General features: G+C 40.7%; 2 protein-coding genes across 2 annotated transcripts in view; both read right to left on the bottom strand.

Moving 5' to 3' along the window:
- LOC135093140 (dynein beta chain, ciliary-like) overlaps positions 1–11,206 on the bottom strand; it is a 53,820-nt gene extending 42,614 nt beyond the window's left edge. Inside the window, exons 1-24 of the mRNA XM_063992044.1 lie at positions 10,987–11,206; positions 10,634–10,826; positions 10,329–10,459; positions 9,931–10,049; positions 9,399–9,594; positions 8,958–9,116; positions 8,558–8,762; positions 8,113–8,322; positions 7,831–8,000; positions 7,421–7,643; positions 6,920–7,086; positions 6,468–6,633; positions 6,228–6,351; positions 5,916–6,091; positions 4,964–5,095; positions 4,528–4,641; positions 4,206–4,312; positions 3,625–3,742; positions 3,071–3,297; positions 2,576–2,717; positions 1,885–2,010; positions 1,530–1,637; positions 671–849; positions 117–252 (exon numbers count right to left, since the gene is read on the bottom strand). Of these exons, the coding sequence (XP_063848114.1) occupies positions 117–252; positions 671–849; positions 1,530–1,637; positions 1,885–2,010; positions 2,576–2,717; positions 3,071–3,297; positions 3,625–3,742; positions 4,206–4,312; positions 4,528–4,641; positions 4,964–5,095; positions 5,916–6,091; positions 6,228–6,351; positions 6,468–6,633; positions 6,920–7,086; positions 7,421–7,643; positions 7,831–8,000; positions 8,113–8,322; positions 8,558–8,762; positions 8,958–9,116; positions 9,399–9,594; positions 9,931–10,049; positions 10,329–10,459; positions 10,634–10,826; positions 10,987–11,093 (3,735 nt within the window). The 5' untranslated portion in view covers positions 11,094–11,206. The remainder of the gene's footprint in view (positions 1–116; positions 253–670; positions 850–1,529; positions 1,638–1,884; positions 2,011–2,575; positions 2,718–3,070; positions 3,298–3,624; positions 3,743–4,205; positions 4,313–4,527; positions 4,642–4,963; positions 5,096–5,915; positions 6,092–6,227; positions 6,352–6,467; positions 6,634–6,919; positions 7,087–7,420; positions 7,644–7,830; positions 8,001–8,112; positions 8,323–8,557; positions 8,763–8,957; positions 9,117–9,398; positions 9,595–9,930; positions 10,050–10,328; positions 10,460–10,633; positions 10,827–10,986) is intronic.
- A 172-nt stretch (positions 11,207–11,378) lies between these two features.
- LOC135093204 (dynein beta chain, ciliary-like) lies at positions 11,379–22,431 on the bottom strand. Its single transcript, XM_063992178.1, has 11 exons — positions 22,257–22,431; positions 21,650–21,853; positions 20,638–20,834; positions 20,095–20,299; positions 19,779–19,863; positions 19,230–19,441; positions 18,642–18,736; positions 13,031–13,166; positions 12,570–12,670; positions 12,005–12,188; positions 11,379–11,498 (listed from the first exon to the last, which is right to left on the bottom strand). Exons 1-11 carry the CDS (start codon positions 22,410–22,412, stop codon positions 11,379–11,381), a joined length of 1,695 nt encoding a protein of 564 aa, XP_063848248.1. The 5' UTR covers positions 22,413–22,431.
- Positions 22,432–23,489: the final 1,058 nt, after the last annotated feature.

Below are 23,489 nucleotides of genomic sequence, written 5' to 3'. Positions count from 1 at the left end.
TACATAGCTTTAGTTACATGTTTCATTAATATATAAAAGAACATTTTATGTATGATGAAAGAATGAGAAAAATATGATGTCTGAGCATGCATGTTCTTTCTAAGTGAGAACAATACCTGTGTCAGTGTGATGTAACAACGATCAGTGAGTGGTGTGATGACAAGACGAGGAGTATTTCCAAGGTATTCGTGATCATACTTCATCCGTGCATCACAAATGTCCACAATACAGTCTGACTCCTGTTCATCCCATCTGAAAATGAATGCACACATCATCCTAATTCCTTAACATTTTGAAAGTCAAATTCCATGCAATACAAACACAGTATGTGAGGCATGGTCAAATAATGACAGGTGAGCTATGAATGAATCTCTACAGCTTTGGGTTTTCTCATCACAAAAATAACTTCCTTAGTCTATTACCTAACATTAAATTTATCACTTTCAAGTATCACATAATGATTCTTATTAACTCTACAAGATGAAACCATCTCAATCTATCAGTCCAAGAAGTAACAGGTTATAATAGAAATAATCCATCATCTGCTCATTCTAAATTCTCATGTAAGAACAGAAAAAAACTGTACATCAGTTGAAGTGACTTAGATTAGTGATGAATGCACAGTCATGGCCATGGCCTCATTAAATGAATAGTAACAGAAATGCCTTACCTGTGGCGTAGCTGAGACTGCCATGCAAACTCTGCAGCGCTCTCCACTCGTCCGCTGATGAGCCTCCCAACCACATCTCGTGCATGAACATCAATGGTGCAGATGGTCATAATTTTTTGGCGCTGCTGTCGTGTAAGTTCTCCCAGCAAAAGTGATATAAGAGCATTTAGCTGCTGCACCTGAAAACAAGAAGAGGAACATGAGTAATTTAGTGTCAATATCCTACCTAGGCCCCTCAATATGGAATTCACTACCCTCGCAATACAAAAATGTCCACTCTATTCACAAATTCAAAAGCAAACTAAAGAGTCATTTTCTGGATGCATACTAATCAGTCACTTCCTACACTCATACCTTATATTACTTCCCCCCTGATCTTACAAAACTAACCCTACAAAACTTTATCATCTTTCCTGTACTTTATTTTTAAACACATCTATATGATTTCAGTCTCATATATGTATCAATCTATATCACCTAACCCTATGTGTCATCCCATCCATCTTCATACTCAACTTTATAACAATATAGATATATTTATTCTGTATAAACCTTATCATATTATGTTTTTATTTATCTTCATGATAGATTTTTCGATTTTAAGTTGTCTATTGTGTTTACTTTAAGTAATGTACTTTTAAATTTTTCATTTGCCTGAAAAGCATCAAGCTTATACATAGGCTGGCCAATAATGTATACCTATCCAATAATGAAATGTATAAACCTAGGCTATAATAAAGTGTTTAAGTGTTTAAGTGTAAAAAGAGGACTGTCTGTACAATTTAATCTTATATTACTTCTTGGTGAAGATAGTTGTATACCAGTGACACTTTCTAAGTTAATGAAATACATTTAATACCTGTTTACGGTAATAGTCCCTCAGTGCATTTTCATAGCCCTCCTCCAGGCGAGCAAAGGCAGCCGTCACCTCCACTGTCCAGTAGATCTGGGTCCCTGTTAATGCCACCTGAGCAATGATGAAACAGTTAGATTACTTGTCTGTCTGTTTGTGTGTGTGTGTGTGTGTATGTGTGTGTATGTGTGTATTTACTAGTTGTACTGTAAAAGGTCTGAGTAAAGCTCATTCTATCCTGTTTCTATATCTATATTTGTTGTGTGTGTGTGTGTGTGTGTGTGTGTGTGTGTGTGTGTGTGTGTGTGTGTGTGTGTGTGTGCAAATTATAGCATGTCTTGCCAAACATAGTGGAAGTCACCTGTGCCGGATAATCTCCAATCCACTGATCCCGTGGACGGTCTTCATAAGCCACCACTGCATCAGTCATCCTGGCTCGCACTGTGTCCCGCATCACCTGCAGCACACTCATCAGCCACTTCTCTACCTGCAACACCACAATAATTTCAATGCTCTGATATGGTAAATTAAGACAGAAAACTACCAAGTCTTTACACATGAAACAAGAGGGTTGAATAAAAAGAAAAAAACATTAATATAAAGAAATCACCATTAGGAAAGAAAGGAATTAGAATTGGCTATACCATCTGCTCAGAGGTTATTCTAGGGAATATCAGAAAAGTCAAACATAACTTCATTTTGACATTTGATAATAAAATCATTCAAGTTTCATGTATGCATTCAAGAGTAAGTGACCATTTTGTGATCTTCAATTTGGCATGCAAGGACAGAGACATGTATTTAGAAGCAAAAATGGGCATGTCAAAAGGAATTAAATAGTTATTGTTTTAGGCAGCAATGAGCTATGAATATTAAATGTAATCTTGAAGCAAACCATGCCAGAATTAGTATCAAAAACAGTTAATTATCAGTGAGATGGTAAAGGAATTAATTGAATTTGCACATGTGTGCATGTGTTTTCACATTTTTATATGTGAAAATCGAAAGCAGAGACAACATTTATCAGCATTTACAAAAGAGTCATTACGTACAGGTCCAACACATTTTGTGATGTTTGAGAATTCAACATATTCGCCATCTTTGGCCCTCATCCCCACTGCTGTTGTGCCTTCACCTGACTCCTCTTCAGCAAACTTTAGTCCAGCAATGCTGTCAAATAACTTGGTGAGATGCCTGAGGAAAGAAATCAGAGTTAAGTTTGTATAAATGTGTACACTTATACACTGTTTCAAGTACCTCCCCTTCATGGGAGATGTCAGCCTTGTACAAAGGTGAAGTATGAGTAAGCTTTGTCACAAGAGCCAGCATCATCTATGCAATAAGAGTATCCTGACACTTAGCAAGAATTTCATCTGCAATGTGTAATCAGTGCTCTGAAGATATTGATATGAGGAGAGAACTGATGAGTTTGCAATAATCAGAAATGCAGAACTCCATCACTTCATCTTTAAGAGAAGAAGCCAGCTGGCCTGGCCTTATTTGTCTGCCTTGCACACACAAAAAAATTATCCTAAACAGCAACTTACCTTGTGACCTTCACTGGCTGATTCCCATTGGAAAGAATATCAAGAAGATCAGCAGTTGAAACAAAGTAGAACCTTGGAAAGGCAAGTCTCTTTGTCTCCAAATACTCTGCCAGGGTTTTCTCACAAAGTGTTAATTCAGCCTGCAATGCTTCCAGTCTGGGGAACAGCCCAGTACGGTTGGTGGCTTTCAGCACGTGAGGATTAGCAACCATCTCAGCTACAAGCTCCTGAAAAACAAATGTACATTTTTTTTTTTTTTGTAATAACAATAGGAAGAAGCTGCAGAAGCTCCAGAATTTTGGAAGCTGTGTAGAAGGATATAAATTCAGACACAGATCCTAACCACATGATAACAGAAGGATAAACTCCCAAATTTCCTTTCAAATCTGAGGTCCCAAGTAAGCAAATTTCCAAGGATGCACCATGTACTGACTGTGTTCTTGGAAGGGACGACTGTAAAGGACATATAGAAAAGAGCATGTAGAAGACAAATAAGACTCATGAACTAGTTTTGTTTGCCTTCAAGTACCCTGATCATTACATTACTATCTTACTTTGAAATCAATATCAATTTGATCAAATCTTGCAGAATCTTCTGGCAGTTGTCGGCGAATATCATCTGAGCCAATGAATATCGACTCCAGATGACTCCATGTGCGCTGAACCTCAAACCTGTAGGCAGAAAATTGTGCAAGGCTCAGATATGAACAAGTAATGAAATAACCACAAAAAGTTCTCTCTCTCTCTCTCTCTCTCTCTCTCTCTCTCTCTCTCTCTCTCTCTCTCTCTCTCTCTCTCTTGTAATCAGTACATAATGACTGTCACATATCTTCAAATATCCAGATGGATCCACATTCCACCGAGTCTAACCTGTCTGCCACTCTTTTAATATGGAAGCAAGGATCCACACACAGACTCCCATAAACAAACAAAGGAATAAAGGGCACATTTTCTGCCTCCATCTTAGATACCAGTCATGTGCATAATTGTGAGACAGTACACCTTTTACTCTAAATATTTTTTGTGAGTTTTGTATACAAATTATATTATTTCTTGGCATAGGAACAATTACTGATTTTGGTTTAATACATACTACACAGTTAAGATGAGGAGGATCCTGTAACCTACTGCTTACCATAAAGTAATGACTTGATCTGCCACAGACAGCTTGTTCTGCCACAGAGAAACTTCTTCCAAAAAGTGTTCAATGTATTTTGAAGTCATCAAATTCTGTAGCTGAACCTGTGTATGATATAGTAATGTCAAATTATTATCTTAATGTGAAATAAAAAAATATAAATCAATAATAACAGTAATTTCATGAGATAAACCAGATTTTAAGTTTTTCATATTTTCTATAACACCATCTGTCTCTCATAATCAAGGCCACTAATGTCAACCACTGACATATTCCAGCTGTGGACAGCAGGAGTGTGCAACAGTGCATCTCTACACACCTGGTTTTCCTCAAGTGTTTCAATCATCTCTTCTGACATTCTGATGAGAGCAACTCCTGTTCTCGGATGCTTGTCAATCAGGAACTCCAGGTTGGCCCACGTCAGCTCCAACTCCTGTTAAGCACATATTGAACATTTTACATGTATGGTTGTTTGATGCCATAATTTCTACATATGTATAGTAGTGCTGCAAAAACTACATGAGTACACTTCACAAGTAAAGAAAGCTTATAATTTGGCACAGTAACAAGGATTTACATTAGTGCAAGGCTTAGATGAATGATTCAGAATGTACATACAGCTTCCTATATACATTAGAAAGGCCACTATTTTAAATATATTAGCATTCATGAAGATTATCAGTTTGTCTGTACCTCAAATCTTATATTAATACATAATCAATACAGCAGTCTTCTTTATAGGCTAAAAAACAAACCTTTATGATTTTTTCCATGGACATTTCCTTTACAGCCTTGTCAACAATATTCTTCACCTCATCTTCATAAGTATGTAGATTCAGTTCAAGGAGGTCTGCCAAGGTGGTTCTGGGGTTGTCAACAAAGTTTGCCTGCAGGTATAAAAGCATTCTTAATCTCTCTCTCTCTCTCTCTCTCTCTCTCTCTCTCTCTCTCTCTCTCTCTCTCTCTCTCTCTCTCTCTCTCTCTCTCTCTCTCTCTCTCTCTCTCTCTCTCTCTCTCTCTCTCTCTCTCTCTCTCTCTCTCTCTCTGTGTGTCAGAGTAGAGCCATAATCATACAGTAAATAACATTTCAGAGGACACTCATACACAGCCCACATATCAATAAAATGCTTTTAATTAACTTTAATAACAACCATGCACCACACATGTTCTGTTATTTACCAAAATTCGATTGAAAATATGTGTGAATGGTAAAATATGGTGATACATGAATGCTTAACAAATTTCCATCTCTTGATATCATCTATCATTCACCCATCATCTTATTGCAACTTAAGAACATAAAATAAGAATATAAAAACTAAGGGAAGTTGCAAGAAGCCACCAGAGCTACATGTGGCAGTCCTTTATAGAACATGCCTACCTATTTCTACCTATCATCACAATCCATAAATTAGTCTAGTTTCCTCTTAAAGCTCCCTAACAACTCAATACTAACAACCTGATGATTCAGTTCATTCCATTCATCTACCAGTATTTGAGGACCTATTTCTTCCTATCTCTTTCTCAAGTCTAACTTTTCAGGCTTGAACGCTTTTTTTTCTCTATCCTGATTATTGATCCTGAGAATTTTTGCTTTCATTTCCCTTGTTATATCCCCTATACTACTTCAAGATCTTTATCAGCTCCCCTCTTAACCTACACCTCTCTAAGGAATGTAAATGTAAAAGCTTTAGTTTCCTTACTTACCACAAAAGACTTGGTTGAAGACTCAGATTTGGTAGCAATGAGAAGCTGGCCCCAGTGTCTTTCCCTCAGAGATGGGTTTTGTAGTTCTGCCACTGCTCGTAGTGAAGTGAGCATGTTTTTGACTGTTGCATCCAAGTTTATGTAGGCATCCCAGGAACGCATCTCCTTATCCAGGGCTGATTTTATACAAGGAAAAGGTTGAAATCTGAATAATGAATCAAGTTAAATGAGTTTTGTAAATATTGTACACATTAAATATACTTTTACATAAAGACATATATAAAGTCTGAGAGAGCATAATCCATTGCTTACATCTTATGTCCTTAGCAAATTTTTTGCACTCAATGTCCATATTTTCAACATCAACTTCCCTCCATGGTGTTGTTTTCCAGTAGTCAACACATGCCCTCACAAGACAGATGTGGTCCCACAATTGCTAAAAGTAGAGGATAGCATTTAGGACTTTGTAGCAAAAACTACCTATCAAATTGTTTGATTTCTTACTGTTACACTAACATGATCACACAAGTTATTCACATCATTGTTGTTTACCTTCAGCATGCGAAGTTCCTTCCTACAAGCTTTCATGTATTTAAATTCTGGAATGACTACTTCAAACAACACAGCAGAATCTTGCAACTGATGCATCTCTTCCTCCAATCGCTGAAGCCTCATGTTGACTCGCTCCAGCCTCCAGTAGGGCAGCTCACAACAGAAACTGGATAAGGAACAATATCCTGTTTTAATCTTTTGTATCCCAAATTCTCCTTTCTGTCCTTTTGTTAACTTATTTACTTATATTTTATCTATTTATTTATTAATTTTCTTTATCTACAAATTCTTGTACATCTTTTATATTTCTATTTTTGATAGTGATGACCAGAGGCAGTCTGTGCTGGGGCGGCCACATGTATCAACAGTGGTGCCTCTGCAGACTGCTTGTGCACATGCTGTCACTCAATGTCACAGCATCTCAAAGAACAAAGAGAAAGGCAAGAACTTACTTGAAAAAGGAATACTTCCTAAACTTTTCACGATAAATAGCTTGGCGTGTTTCAAATTTGATGCATTTTTTCCTGATTGCTGAAACTTCACTGGCTTTTAATGGCGCCACATGCTGTCGAATCAAGTCACACTGTTTCTTCAGTGATTCCCATTGCTCTGGTAACTCCTGCAAGAAAGTGATTATGATATTTTTCAACAATCTATTTTCCTTTCTATAGAGAAATCAAAGAAAACATACACACACACACACACACACACACACACACACACACACACACGCACACACACACACACACACACATACACACACACACTGTATATACAAACTGCATAGCAAAATTACACATATTATACTCTGTGATGCAGGTCAAAATGAGAAAGATAATTCTATTTCTTATATCCTACATTGCTTTCACACTTATATTCTTCCTGTTCATAGTTTCTTTTTTTTTTTTCAATATCCCTATGATCTTTTATTTCACTTCAATATTAAGTGTTACCTGGAGTTTGAGATGCATTGTTTCAGGCAAGTCATCGCCATACTGCTTGACAAGGGCGATGGTGGCCTTGAGTGGTTCAAACATGGCATCTGTAGAGTGAATCCTCTCACGCACACCAACAAGATGACCCATGATTGACACAAGTATGTCATAGTCCCCATTACCAAGGTCTTGTGCCACACCCACCTCAGCTTCCTTGATAAATTTGTCAAGCTCTGTCAGACTGTGACAAGAAAAAGACATTGTGAGGACAATGGTGCTCTCTTAATAGTTCTACAAAGTAAGAGTATGTGTCGTGTGTATAGTAATGTTGCATAATGTTCTCTTATGACTTACTTGTACATGCATATATCTATGAATAACTCATATGAAAATTGTCACTGATCTATTAACAGCTCACTTTTCTTTACCTATTTGTGACCTGGTTGATTAAATGTTGTTTGTACATTCTTGCCCACTTCTTTGTGTTCTCCAGGAGGCTGTGCTTGAAAGGCCGCACATCCAGGCGGAACCACTTGTCAAACACCACAGTGGTTTCAATGGCCTCAAGTTCAGTGTACAGAGCTTCATATCGATCAATCTGAAATAAAAGATGGAAGCAACAGCAATGTTGGATGTAAACACTACTAGTTAAAAATAAAATTCATGTGACCAAACTTATTACAACAAATAACTGAACACATAAATCTGACCTGTTGCTTGAACTGTTGCAAGGAAGGCTGAGCATCACCTTCCCCTGAAGTAAGGAATTTGGCAAGGACATCTTGCCGACGGTCTCTCCAAAGGGCTTGATGTTGAAGGAACTGATCTCTGTGTTCAGCAATCTTGCCTGATGCAGCCTGGAATCTTCCCACCAATGCCTCTTTCAGCTCCACTACCTCATCATCTTTTTCCACACCAGGCTGAATAAAGTAAATATTACATATATGTGTGTTGATGTGTGTCAGTTGTTTATTAATTGGGTAAGCAAAAGAACAAGCAAGCATCATCTAACAAGATAACTTGAGTAAGGTCCCTCAGTTTACAATTAAACTGATCAACTCATTTTTTTCCGTGAGAGCTTTGTAATTGGTATTCATAGATTACCTCCTAGTTCTGATGTCCATATAAAAAATGGATAGATACTGTGTAACTTACAAGGTAGGTAGCATGAGCATGAGTGGAGAGACGAGGTACAAGAGTTGAAATGTGCACAGTGTCATTAACCAGAGACTCTGCCAGGTTTACAAGCTCTTCTGGTGAAGGACTAATGACGAGGTTGGGTTCTCTCAGTTCTAGACGTGCCTCTAGCAATGGAAATTGGTTCACACGAGGCTCACAGTTGTCCAGCAAGTAAAATACACTGCAGTAAAAGATACAATGCACTAATCTGCCATTTTGTTTTACACATACAAATCAATCTTTTTAATTAGCTGCATATCAACATGTTGATATAACACAATTTCACCAAATTAATATTTAACTTTGAAGAACTTTTATCAATGCAGAGAAAAATTCTTTACAACATATTTCAGAACACTGATTAGCTCTCACGTACCTGCAGCTGACAGCATCAACAAGGCCCCGTGTGATCATGTTGTCAAGAAAGAGAAGATACCGGTCCCAGTGACGGGATCCTTCGGGCACCTTTAGTAAGGCCTGATTCTCATCCACCATTGCCTTCAGTTTGCCTCCATCTCGCTGCATGTTGTTGAATCTGAGTGAAATGGACAGATGTATTTGTGTTTACTGCTTCCCTAATCTAAACATATCAATATACACACCAGATGAATAAACTGACATATCAGGCAAACTCCAAGATGATGTGATAAGAAGCCAGTTGAGTACTACAGAGAAAGTTTTAATTGCAATATCTGATGACAACAAGAGAAAGGGAAAGGTTATTTCCTCATGGAACTTTATAGAAACAGATATCAATGTAAATTAAATGCCATATACACAGTATATATACAAGATTTAAAAAATTTTTTTTACATACACTTTCTTGAGCCTCTCTTCTCTGTCTTCAAGGTTTAGAAGTGCATCCTTCTTGCTATCCTTCCTCTCAAAGATTGGTTTAAGCACCCAGCTGGCCAGAATGCCATCCATCACTTTAATGTTTGCTTGGGCCTTCTGAACACGGTTTTCCAAATTGCTGACAGTATCACGTAAGTTTGCAATATAATCCCATACACCTAAAAGAGAAAACATAAAAAGCAACTGGAGAAAAATGATAATATATACAGTTGGAGAAGCAATTGGCAATTGGCAATACCCTTCAAGGAGATAGCTACCCTGATATATCATCTATTTCAAACACACGCATTTCAGGGAAGACAAAGGTGTAAATTTTGGGCTTCTGAAAGTGACAAGCATATGTAGCAATTAATTAGTACTCAAAGTTTCACAAAATTCAGGTTAAGCAACAACCTTGAGGTACCAATAAGGCATAAACTTATAGCCCTAATGTATGACTCTACTTACATATATCCAAATTTATGCTACTTGACTCAGTCACTCTAACATCTCACCCTCAGAGTTCCATGTCAGCTCAGACTCAGCCTTCAGAATATTTGTATCAATATCTTCCATTTCTTTGCGAATCAAATTGAATTCCACATCATTGGTGTTGGTCTTGATGTGGTTGTACCTGTAAAGTAACCATTTTTTGATACAACAAATATATTCTCTCTCTCTCTCTCTCTCTCTCTCTCTCTCTCTCTCTCTCTCTCTCTCTCTGTTTACTTATCTGTTTATCTATCTATCTATCTATCTATCTATTTATTAATCTATCTATCTGTGCACATATCTAGTTATCTTTTCCACACTTATACCAATATGCATTCCCTAAGAATAAACTAAATTTACTCCCCAGCTTCTAGGCATAAAGCAATAATCAAATTCCTAAACTTTCAGATGTGGTACATACCAGTCAGCCACCAGCTGTAAGTTGGCAGTGTACTTCCTGAAGGTTTCTCGTCGCTCTGCTAGTTCTGCTCCTTCTTTTAACACTACGCCCACAACCCACACATACTTCAGTTCCTGCAGTGCCCGAACAAGCTGTGTGGGGAAGGAGATTATAAGCTAAACTGATATATCATATCATAATATACTATAACTAGTATCTCTATATGGAACAAAGTCAGTATGGATGAGAATTTCCTTATGCTGCACAAATCATTTAACTTATGGAAGGAAAGTGTCTGTAAATATTGATGACAAATACCAAAGTACCTCAGCACTGAAGTTGACAGCAATGGTGGAGTCATGTCGACGCTGGAGAAGTGGCTGGCTGAGGGCAGGGGTGTAGTCAGCACCTGCTACACTTCGCCACTCAGCCACCACCTTATCAATGTATTCCTGCACATCATTAGCAACTTCTTGCCACTGTCGCTGCAGAACCATTCCATCTTCACTGCTTATAAATCTGTAATAAAAGAAAATAATGTGATTTTCTTCTAAAATAAAATTGCTCTATATCATTTCACTTAAACACATACCAAAACAAAATCTAACACTACTATGTACATTTGACAGAGACATGCAAAGGTCAAAGTGAGTGTATCTGAGAAATAAAGTTGACTTACGGGTGATTCAGCTGAGAGAATGATTGCATGTTGCCTGCCACACGGTCCCGCACCTCCTTCAAACACTTCAGCTTGCCCACCACAGGAGGAAAGTAGCGGTGAAGCATACTGCAGTCCTTTAGCTCCTGTTTTTCATTTCTTTGTTCTTCTTCTTCAAGTGCTACATCTTCCTCTTCTGTTTTTGTCTCATCTTGTTGTGTATCATTGCCCTCTCCATTCTGCCACCGTTCAAAGAGCTCCTAAAGAAATTAAAAAAGACACATAACAAGCATTGCAATAAGCTCTCAACAAAAGTATACAAGCAAACAATTCATCTTCTAACTAACAGAGATTAACCCAACAGGGAATCTAGCATACTGTGAAGGTGGCCATTTAAAAAGGATATACTACAATTAACTTGCCTTGGCTGTCTCAATTTCCTGCTTCAAAAGGTGAATAAGGTGTGGGAGGCAGTTGGTGTACTCAGCCTGGATTATAGGCCGTTCCAGGATGCTTCCCAGCAGCTCCACTACCTGAAGGAATATGGAAAAAGTAAAAAATATATTTAAGGCTGTACCATGACCATCCTGCCAAAGGACTTCCAGATAACAATCAAAGAATATGACTTACTCTAATCTAGTCTGATAACTTTTCTTAGAATCTACCTCAAGAGGATGGTCCCAGCAGAAGCATCACTTCCAGCAGTACATGCACCAGCTCTCTCTCTCTCTCTCTCTCTCTCTCTCTCTCTCTCTCTCTCTCTCTCTCTCTCTCTCTCTCTCTCTCTCTCTCTCTCTCTCTGTAAACTTCTATTTTACAAGAAGCCATTCCTCTCACACTTCCAGCACCTGTCACACTGTCACAGATATTCCTTGTCATCTCATTTTCATCCATTCTATTTTTTTCATTCTTTCCATTTTTCTTTCCTCACTAAATATACCAGTCCTTACTATTATCATCACTTTCACCATTACTTGCAGATAAATTTTCTCCATCTTATTAGTTCCTTTAATGTGACAAGTATACGTATTTCTCTTGCCTTGAAATATGCCTCAGGGCTCTGGCTCTCCTGCAGTGCGTTCTTCACGATGAGGCTCAGACGCTGCTCAAGTTCAGTTACTTTCTTCTTGAACTGTTGGTGTCCCTCATTGAATGCATCCTCAGCGGGGTCCAGACAGTCATAGGTCAGGATGGAGAATGCAGTGTAGGCCTCATTGAACTCACTGATTTCAAAATTTCATAAGTATATTAGTACACAATGAAAAAAATAGTAACTATTGGTCTAGGCATTAGTGGGTGGGTTTGTTATTATCTTGAAGGATTTTGTTCTTCAGTTCAGTACTGGCCACTAAAATTTGTGAATAATTTGTTAAAGAGTTTTTATATGAATATACATATATCATTTCATTAGAGAAGCAGGAGGAGGAGGAGGAGGAGGAGGAGGAGGAGGAGGAGGAGGAGGAGGAGGAGGAGGAGGAGGAGGAGGAGGAGGAGGAGGAGGAGGAGGAGGAGCAGGTAGGAGGAGGAGGAGGAGGAGGAGGAGGAGGGGGAGGAGGAGGATATGGAAGATGAGAGGGCAATCAGTACAACACTGATGATCTCACCTGTAGACGGCTGAAATATTTGCTCCAAGGACTTTTCCTTTAGGTCCACCAAATTCTACTTTCTCAATTTTCAGAAACTCTTTTGCCACATCAAATATTTCCTGTAAGTAGAAGATAGTAATGCACATCACATATTGACTTAAAGCTCAAACTATAAAAACAACTGTGTGTGTGTGTGTGTGTGTGTGTGTGTGTGTGTGTGTGTGTGCATCTGTCAGTGAAGGCTCTCTAGAAAATGAAGCAATTGTACACACAAAAATACCACACATTTTAAAGGCTCTTAAGATACAGCAGCTTTATAATGCATGAAGCTGATAATGAAATAGAAAGAAAAAAAAATTAGACATATGTCCGTAGAAAATATGATCTCTGCTAGAATGTGATATGATCTTTAAAGTTATTTGTCTTGCTTTTTATGAGAATAATAAATTAGTTCACAGTTTTGGAGATTACTTCTTTACCTTGATGTTGGCTAGACGCTCCAGAAATTGATCCATCCTAGAGAAGGCATGGGTGGGATGGAACTCCCAGGAACGTGGCCTCTCACCCTCAGGAAAGTAAGTCTCCACTTTGGCCCTGTGCTCCTCAAAGATCTCTCTGAGGGTGCAGATGAGCCAATTTATGCAACAATCTTTCTTCTTATATATAATTATAATGTGACATGAATCTATGAGTCACATATAAAGAGTCTGCTAAGAATGAAATATATAATTACTTCACTCTAACATAACCTGAAAAAAAAATCATGCAAATATAACTATGAAATGACACAATGCCATGAAATCTGTTTGGCATTAAGATGTAGACATAACTAGTAGTTATATTGCTCCTCCTATACACTAACTCCATTGCAAGGGTTTCTGCAAATGAATGTCCATGCAGGTGATGAGAGAGTTCTACATGTAGCATGCCTGTAACTGAAGAAATTCATGGAAGTTGTCCTATTGGCTCTTCTATCTCATCTGGCAAAGCCATAATATGCAGGCAAAACTCTGGATGAATCTCATTATTGTATATATGCTGGAAATAAAACAATTTCACAGCCTTCCCTAAGAAACGGTCTCTAGTAAAACGTAACCATGTCAAGGTTGTAGCGGGACACAAGTCACCGCTCCTAGCACTCCGTTTTCTGTTAATTTATCACCCTTCCGTTTTCACTCTCTCTACTGCACAGACTTTTGTCTTTCATATCCTTTTCATCACTATACATTTCTCTTACTTGTCACATTCTTTGCACGCTCTTTGACACATGTGTTACACATCTTCTCAACACATCTTATTACTCCTTTCTTCACACAGACATACACACACACATACACTCTCTTTTTCCATAATTTTCTATATATCATTTATTTTATATTAAGTAATTTTTGTATACATGTTTTTTTGTACATGTTTTTGCTGAGTAAACAAGGCGTTCGAGCTAGTCAGCCCTCACGCCATCCTCCACGCACTCGTGCGGAAAGGGGTGCGAGGAAGGCTGCTGGCCCGGCTCCGCGACTACCTGCAGCACCGCCGCGCCAGGGTTAGATTCCAGGGCCTGAGGTCAACCTTCAAGGTACTTGAGAACGGGACGCCCCAGGGCGGCATCCTCAGCCCCCTGCTGTTCAACCTACTGATGGAACAGCTAGTGGCACTGCCTTTCCATGCTGGCACCGTCCTGCTGAGCTACGCCGATGACCTCGCCCTCGTGGTCACCGGAAGGGGTAACAAGCTCAGGAGGACAGCAGGCACTCGACCTCATCAGCGGGAAATGCCAGGACCTGGGGCTCAAGATCTCGGCAGAGAAGTCCCGGGCCATGATGGTGAAGGCGGCAGACCCAGCCTGGCAGCTCCGCGTCCAGGGAGTTGAGCTGGCATGGACCAACTCCTACCAGTACCTCGGTGTGTGGGTGGACAAGCGGCTGTCCTTCACAGCCCACGCCGCCTACCTGAGGGAGAGGACGCAGTCTAGGCTGAACGTGATGCGGGCCATGACGAGAATCAGCGCGGGCGCCACTTTTTCCGTCCTGCGCCAGTACTACGTGCACGCTGTTCGCTCGCTGGTGGATTACAGCGCCCCCGTCCTCATAGCACTCTCTCCAAACCAGCAGGAGCGGATCGAGGTGCTACAAAACACCGCAATGAGGACCATGCTGGGGGCACCGAGGTGGTCCAGCGCATGCGTCATGCAGAGCGAGACCAGACTGGTACCCCTCACCACCAGGGTACAGCAGATCACGGCCTGCCGCGTAGCGAGGGTGCTGCAGCGTGACGCGGAGGGAGTGACACAGAGGAGACTGAGGCTGGCGGGGACGCAGGGCGCCGAATCTCTCCGCCGCAACCCGTGGCTGCTGCAGTGCACGCTGGCTACCCACAACCTGGCTCGCATGGAGAACTGGCCACAGGCGGACCTCCCTGCCCCCACCTTCCGCGCCCCACCCCCGTGGGAGCCACCCGCGGCAGAGTTCTCCGTCACACAGCTGCCCGCCAGCAAGGCGCTCTGCGCCGTGGAGGAGATGCGGCAGCACGCCTTCATGGCCATGGCGCAGGTCACCGAGCCAGACAGTGTTGTGTACTACACCGACGGCTCGGCTGACCCTGACAGCGGAAGGACGGGCGCTGCTGCCATCACCAGAGGAGCCGAGGTGTGTGAGAGGACTCCCGACCACTGCTCCACCCTGCAGACAGAACTGGTGGCCATCCTGCTGGCCCTGGAGCACGCTCAACACCGGCGGGAGCGCACCGTGGTGCTCCACACCGACTCCAGAACGGGGCTACAGGCTCTCCAACAGCCGTATCCCAGCGACAACGTGGGCCTCGTCACCGCCATCCTGGGTAGCCTCCAGAGCCTCGCCGCGCAGGGGCGGCGGGTGAGGCTCAACTGGATACCCAGCCACGTGGGAGAACGAGGCAACGAGGCTGCCGACGCAGCCGCCAAGAGAGCTGCTAGTAGCCCCCAGGTGACAAGGCATGTGCCGCCCAGCCTGAGCCAAGTGAGGGCGCGAGCCAGGCTCGCCGCAACCAAGCGCGCCCGCCACACGCACCGGCAGCTGGAAACCAGGAAGAGACAGGCAGCTTGGTACGCCTCCGCCACTGGCTACCAGTCGTTGGACGCCTCCCAGCAGCAGCCCAGAGCAGACGGCGTGTTGCTGCAACGCGTAAGGCTGGGCTACTGCACCAGGGAACAGCTGTACGACGACTTTCGGGGGCAGGAGTGTGACCACTGCGGGAGGCACAGCCGCCACCCGCTAGTGCACTACCTACTGTCCTGTCCGGCCACCGCCGCCCTCAGACCAACGCCGCCACCACCGGCCCATCCTGTAGGCGGTGATCTCCTCAGCAGCCGCGAGGCCAGGGCTGCCCTCATCGTCCGCCACACGCCCACAGACCTGATGCTGCGAGTTCTCAGGGCAGCGCCCCCGCCCCGCTGAACAGGTCGCAGCTCCTTTTCTGACCGGCGAGCAGCACTCCTCGCCGCGCCACCGCACCGCCCACCACCGGGACCCAAGACTCCCCCACCTGCGGGTTGGTGCCCGCTTTGTGTATTATGTATATTTATGTATATTTTTCTTTTTGTGCAATATGTATATATGTATATGTGACATAATACTCAATAAACCTTTAATAAGCTGAATAAACAGAGAATACCCAGGCTAAGTTTCCTTTGCCAGAGCTACACTGCTATGACACTGGAAACTTAGCCTGGGTATTCTCTGTCATAGCAGAGTGAGCATAGTGTCATAGCAGTGTAGCTCTGGCAAAGGAAACTTAGCCTGGGTATTCTCTGTTTATTCTTTTTGATCTTTTGATCTTTTGAGGGGATAGAAAGTTTGGGTGAAACTAGGGGGGGGGGTAGAGTTGGGAGTTGGAGGGAATAATAGGTTGGATGAAAGTGAAGTACAAATAAAGAATGAAAGGTGGCGGGCGATACGCCTTGCTGTTCTTATTAATTGTACTCTTTGACGCAGTGCAAGGTGTGTCTATTGATTAGGGACAAGTGTCAGTGTGTAGATATATATATATGTTTTAGTTTTACTGGTTGTTTGGTGAGTGCGTGTGTGTTTTGTGTGCGTGTGCATGTGTGTGCGTGGGTGTATTTATGTGTGTGTGCGTGAGTTTATTTTGTTTTTGCTTCCCTCTTTCTTCTTCCCTTTTCCCTGTTTATGTGTAAAGTGGTTGTGGAACCTCTCGTTCAAGAGCTTTTGCCGTTTTCTTGAACCATGTGTGTTCCAAGTTGTTGTTTTGGTTTTCTGTTATTGTTTGTATGTATGTGTTGTCTTGTAGTATATGTTGAAGTGTGTATTTTGTCTTCTGTGCTCGTTCGTGTAATATAATGTTTATTGGTTTCAGATTGCTTAATTGATGCAGGTCTAAAGTAGTTTTTCTGTATGGGTATTTCTTATTGTATGCGAATCTTAAGGCTTGGTTCTGGATTTTCTGTAGTTTGCTAATTGCATGTTTTGAAAGTGTAGCCAGAGGATAATCTGGGTATATTAGCATTGGAATTACGCAGGCTTTAATCAAATGTAGTTTAATGTTAGTGGTTAGTTTATGAAATCTTTTTAGAGATCAAAATGCTTGTGTATTTCACGCTCTCGCACGTTAAATCCCCTTCACGGCCCTCTGCTTGTTGATGGCGCGCCTCTGATGAGCTTGATATTTTGGGTGTCAGATTCGACTCAAAACTGTCTTTTGAACGGCACATCAGGCGTCTTGTCAGTTCTGCCTCGCAAAAGCTTGGCGTTGTGAGGAAGGCTTACCGGATTTTTGGTGACCAGTCTATCTCTGCCAGCTGCTTCCGGTGTTTTATTCTTCCACTGCTGGAGTATTGTGCTCCTGTGTGGTCTTCCGCAGCTGTGTCCCACCTCCGTCTCATTGACAGAGTTGTCTCCTCCGCTAGGTTCCTCTGTGGTGGCGAAGCAGCTTGGGATCTTGGTCACCGACGCAATGTCAGCAGTGTCTGCATGCTATATAAGATCCATGCCAACCAGCTTCACCCGCTGAATGCCTCCATCCCAAATGCATTTGTGCCCACCAGAAACACTCGACTTGCGTCAAATTCACATGCGCGCTGCTTACAGCAGGTTAGGTGTCACACCAGTCAGTTTCAGCGAAGCTTTGTTCCTTGTGCTGTAAGACTTTGGAACATGCTTGACGAGGGCACATGCACTGCGAGTGATGTGCAAAAATTCAAGTCTGCTTCGAACAAAATCTTGAAGAGTCTAGTCAATTAAACTCTGGTTGCTTTTGCAGCTATACCTGTGATAAATTATGTAACTATACCTGTGATTTTATACCATCAAGTTTTAAGTAGTTATACTACATTTACTCGTGTTGTCTGACATATATTAAATAAGTCAGAATTGTTGATTTTTTTTGTTGAATTTTTTTGTGAGTTTTAATAATTCTCAGTTCGTTGAGGCGTTCTTTATAATTGTTTAACCTATTTTCTCCTGCTCTGATTTCATCCTACTATTGTGCTAATTGCTTTTCCTTTCTTCTTTCTACGGTCAAGGTGGGTGGGGGTTGTCATCTGGCAACTTGCGCTCGTCCCACTCCGCCTTCTCCGTTATGTTTAATAATAATAATAATAATAGTGCATGTTTGGCCTTTGCTATATTGTTAGTGATTTGTCGAGTGTATCCTGTTTTTTTTTTTTTTTTTTTTTTTTTTTTTCTTTTTTTTTTTGAGGGGATAGATAGTTTGGGTGTATATTCAGCAAAAACATGAACTATATATACAAAAATTACTTAACATAAAATAAATGATATATACAAAATTATGGAAAAAGAGAGTGTATGTGTGTGTGTGCATGTCTGTGTGAAGAAAGGAGTAATAAGATGTGTTGAGAAGATGTGTAACACATGTGTCAAAGAGCGTGCAAAGAATGTGACAAGTAAGAGAAATGTATAAAGTGATGAAAAAGATATGAAAGACAAAAGTCTGTGCAGTAGAGAGAGTGAAAACGGAAGGGTGATAAATTAACAGAAAACGGAGTGCTAGGAGCGGTGACTTGTGTCCCGCTACAAGGTGACACCAGTGCTGACTCTCACCATTAAGCAGAGCCTAATTAAGCAAAATTATGCTTACCTAAACTTTCTGAGAACAGAGACACATGTGTTGATTTTTTGTAGTGGCTCTGTTGTCTCAGCCTGGAATCCTACAGTTCCTATGAAGACCTGACCCTGAGGAGAAACAATGACAATACAATATACAAGTTCATACACTGCCTGCATTGTCAAAAGAGGGAAATACTGAGGTTAATCCAAGATGCAAAAAGAATTATGGGACTGAAATGTGTGCACAATCTGGCTAGGAACAATGGAGAATGTGCATATTAACATCTATATACAGGACAGAGGTAGGTGAGACAAAACATCATGCCTTGTCTCATTGTACAAATGACAGTACAGTAAAAGGGAAGTTCTCAGTCCCTTTACTTCATCCCTTCAAGCTATCTCTTGCAATACATAGAGAGCACAGTGACAGCATTCTTCCAGTCTGGCCAGTAGTAAGCAGCTAGGCCATTTTAAAGACATTCAGCCTCTCAAATAGAGCCACAGACTTTTGAACTGTTTTCAAGCAGAGGAGGAATGAACAAAAAGTTTAAAGCTATGCTTAACAATAATAAATATCATTATATCAAAACAATATAGAGAGAGATGTGTTGCAACTTACCATGCTAATGAGTAGATTTGTAATTTCTTTGAAAAGAGTTACAATCCGATCTGGTTTCCTATATGGAGGACAAGCAGTCCACAGGAGACAAATGCAGTGCACCAGAGGAGGGAGGATGGGCAGTGCATCCTGAAACTCCCCACTCTCCAGCCCTTCCAGGAGAGGCTTGAGTGGTGTGAAGTGGATCATGATATCCCTCGCCTCCTCCACAGCTGCAAAATATAATGTATATAAAATCATCAGTTGTGTCATGCCCTCCACTGGAGCATCATGGAAACACTGAAAAAATTTATCTTCATGCACGGTAAGTTGGTTGTGTGAGGTTGGCACCAGAACACTTAATCCCTGATATAGAACATCCAAGAAAAACATGAGTTTAATATGTCATCATTTAGGACAAAATTAATCACCACATCCCATGATATTTTTTACCAGACTTCACTGTCCAGTCATTACTGTTATATTAGATCATTTACTAGTTTTCAGTCATAGGTCAGAAAGATTACATCCTCAAGTAGTCATATGTGATGTGCTTGCACTTAGACTTACCCATTGAAACATCAGCACTCATTTTCATGAAGGCAGGGTAATAGGCAGACTCAGTCACCTCCAAGATATTTGACATCATCATAACCTGAACAGGAATGCATCAGACATCATCAATGAGTTGCTGACACGACAGATATTACGTGCAGTTACATAAGATACATATTTAATTTTTTAAATGTTAGGTAATGGAAAGACTTCCTTCTAAAAAAATAAACAAAACAACTCCTCAGTCATCTACAAAGCTGTCATTGTGGTTCTATTAGTCATGAAAATGTTTTCTATGTGACATGACAAATTGATATGAAAGAACTTCTACCTTTTTATCTTTGAGTTGGCTTGCTATGTGGGCAAGGTTTTCTCTTCGCTTCTTCCAGAAGGTAATCTCCTCCAGAGGCTTAGGGAAGTGAGGGGGTGAAGCAAGAGAGTCAGTGTCCTGCACCAGCACTTCCTCCACCTGATGCACCCACTTGATCACTACACCCTCAATGGCACTCTTCAGCTGGGAGTCTGTCATCTCCCCGCTGCCACACAGAGGACACCCACAAGAGGTGAACACACAAGGACAAGAAATCAATCATTATTGTATAAGCATTTGAGGTTAAATAAGGGCTTAATTTAATGGAAACTATGATCATGCTGTCTACACTTGGCACTTTGTTTCTTAAGAATGATTACAGTTTTTAACAAAAACATGAAATCAAAGTATGTAATAACAGTGTCAACTCAATGTTAACTTATTTTGAAACATGAGACATTACTGAAACAGGTCTGCACACTCATATTGCTAAAACAGCAACAAAATAAAGAACCCATGACACTCTAGATATGAGAACAACTGCAAAACAAAGTTAAGGCTCACGTGTCTAGTGCGTGTCTCTCAGCCTTTTCTAGAGTTTCCATTCCAAAAGGAAGAGGGAGGAGTGTCTGGCCTCGAAGCTGTCCCCACATCCGGTAGACTGTTCCTCGGAGGGCATAGAGTTGATGGGACACATCTTCACACACCATCTCTGGCCACCCAGTTCGGTTAGCAGGATTTTCCAACATTGGGATGATCACCTTGGGGAAGAACAGTATGCCCTCAGTCTGCACTATCTCATGGTTGTGCTGACAAGGTTGTTCTTTAGAGAGAGAGAGAGAGAGAGAGAGAGAGAGAGAGAGAGAGAGAGAGAGAGAGAGAGAGAGAAATAGTAAAATAAAATAATTAATAACAATGATGATAATAATAATAAGAATGATGATAATAATAATAATAATAATAATAATAATGATAATAATAATAATAATAATAATAATAATAATAATAATAATAATAATAATAATAATAATAATTGCAATAATAATGATAATAATAATAATAATGATAATGATAATAATAATAATAATTATAATAATAATAATAATAATAATAATAATAATAATAATAATAATAATAATAACCAGCACGAGCAAGGGAAGAGAGGAAAAGTGCAAAAAAAAAAATGAAGGAAGGAGAGCAGCAGTAGGAGGAAAGGAGAAAGTAATAAAAAAAAAAAAAAAAGGAGGAGGAGGAAAAAGATGAAAAGGATTTGACTGGCCCGGTGTGCGCTGCGGGTTGCATATCATGTTTATCGATCTCGCTGTGTATGACTGATGACTGTTGTGTGTCCATCTGATCATAATATTACTTGATCATACTTTTATCATCATTAAACACGACCCAATTGCCAAATGTCTGGAGCCACCAACACCATCATCATCATTATTCCTAATTGTTAACGTCAAACTCTCACCTCTTCATTGAGCTTGTAACTTCGTTATCTTCACCATTATTATATAAACACTTTATCATTACTACCATCATATCGTTATTTTCTGTCATCTCGGGTTCTCACCTCTTCAATGAGAGTGGAGAGCTGGTCAAGAGGCTGAGGCGATATGTCCCCAAATATAACATGTTCCCGGACATTGCTGTGTTCCTCTTCGCGCACCAGAGGCACGTCGCTCGCCTTCAGGTAATACACGCCCTTCGTACGTAGTCCAGCTGGTACCTCGGGCGTGGATACTAGCTGATTGGAGTGATTCAGGCTCACCACCACCTGCAACATTCAACAAACGTGAGTATATACATATGCTTAGGTTCACACACACACACACACACACACACACACGTTGCTTGCGCCCATGTGTCGCGGTCAGACGGGTTGGGGCAGTCGGCATACAGCTTACCCCTCTTTAGATCATGAGCAGCTGTTCATCCTTCCTTCAAGGTAAATGGGCTTCTGGAAAATTCTGAGGAAAGAAAATTGTGGAAGCTCGGATGTAACAGTGGACATTTATGTTTCTAGGATATCATCTACCCATTCTACCGCGATAACCGATGGAGAGGAGACACGCTCTGCATGTATTCCTCTAACTTCACACACACACACACACATACACACACACTATTATCATATCCCTTTTTAACAGTTTTGCTAATGCATATCTTTTTTTTCTTACCAGTTCAGCGTCACCATCCAAGAAATTAAGAATGGTAGAGCGGTTGTCTTCATTCTGCACAGCCTTGCACCAGCGGTCTGCCTTCAGCCTCAGGGTCTTGTTGGTATATTCCCCGAGCAAATCCCAGTTTTCACGGTCTCCATCAACCCCAGCCATTGTTCCTCGATTATCCCTGCATTTTCTGAAGTTTAAGAGTGACAACTGAGAAGTCATTGTAAATATAACGTTAAAAGTCGCTCGCTTGTCGCTGTAACTCAATGGCCCTCCCTCTTTCTCTCTCTCTCTCTCTGAGTCTTTTCTTTTCTTTTCTTTCTTTCTTCTGTATTCTATTTTCTCTTCTATACTGAGAGAGAGAGAGAGAGAGAGAGAGAGAGAGAGAGAGAGAGAGAGAGAGAGAGACGTATAAATTATATAAGCTACTGTTGAATTATATCGATTCGATTGAATGATATCGATTCAAATGTCGATATTCGATTCAGTGGTTTTTCCCCTTTGATCAGAGTCCCTCTTATAAAATAATAATAATAATAATAATAATAATAATAATAATAATAATAATAATAATAATAATAATAATAATAATAATAATAATTATTATTATTATTATTATTATTATTATTATTATTATAACAATAATAATAATAATAATAATAACAAATCAAATTGAAATTAATAAAAAATAATACAAAATTAATACAGTCCGAAAGCAGTCAGATATTGAAATACCCATATTTTTCAATCAGCAAACATGGAAATGCACGACTATTAGGAGCAATATTTCTAGGCATAAGAATGCAACACACTCTACATATACAGCTTCAAGCAACAATCACTCAACAACATATCAACAGTAAGAGTCCATACAGGAAAGTAAGAGTACCTAAAAATATTATTACATGAATATATGCACAGCGCTTTGTTATCGAGCTTTAAGGACTCACCTGGCTTCAAGTCATCATATATGTTTGCCTCCGTAGGCTTTCCAACTCTGTTGTTGGATAGGCAGGTGAGTTATTAATTAATCGCTGTCCTGCCGCGTCACGTTGCCATGGTGACCCAATGACGCTACGAGAGAGGGCGAGAGAGAGAGAGAGAGAGAGAGAGAGAGAGAGAGAGAGAGAGAGAGAGAGAGAGAGAGAGAGAGAGAATTACCTACATACTGTAATGTCTTCTTGTTTCATTCTAAAAACAATAACACAGCTATATTATGCCAGCGGGTTCTCAGTTCCCTCA

Source organism: Scylla paramamosain, chromosome 42, assembly GCF_035594125.1.
Source record: "Scylla paramamosain isolate STU-SP2022 chromosome 42, ASM3559412v1, whole genome shotgun sequence".
Lineage (NCBI taxonomy): Eukaryota > Metazoa > Arthropoda > Malacostraca > Decapoda > Portunidae > Scylla > Scylla paramamosain.
Note: the sequence above shows the minus strand (reverse complement) of the source record. Positions and strands in the feature narration are given on the sequence as shown.

Bases quoted from the DNA above. Each gene is read 5' to 3' on its own strand.
- LOC135093204 (XM_063992178.1), bottom strand. From the start codon at position 22,412: ATGGCTGGGGTTGATGGAGACCGTGAAAACTGGGATTTGCTCGGGGAA. The intron at 18,737-19,229 runs GTAAGTTGCAAC...GTTTCTCCTCAG, and splicing joins CAAATCTACTCATTAGCATG to GGTCAGGTCTTCATAGGAAC. The intron at 11,499-12,004 runs GCAAGAGAAATA...ATATTCCTTCAG, and splicing joins GCCCTGAGGCATATTTCAAG to GTAGTGGAGCTGCTGGGAAG.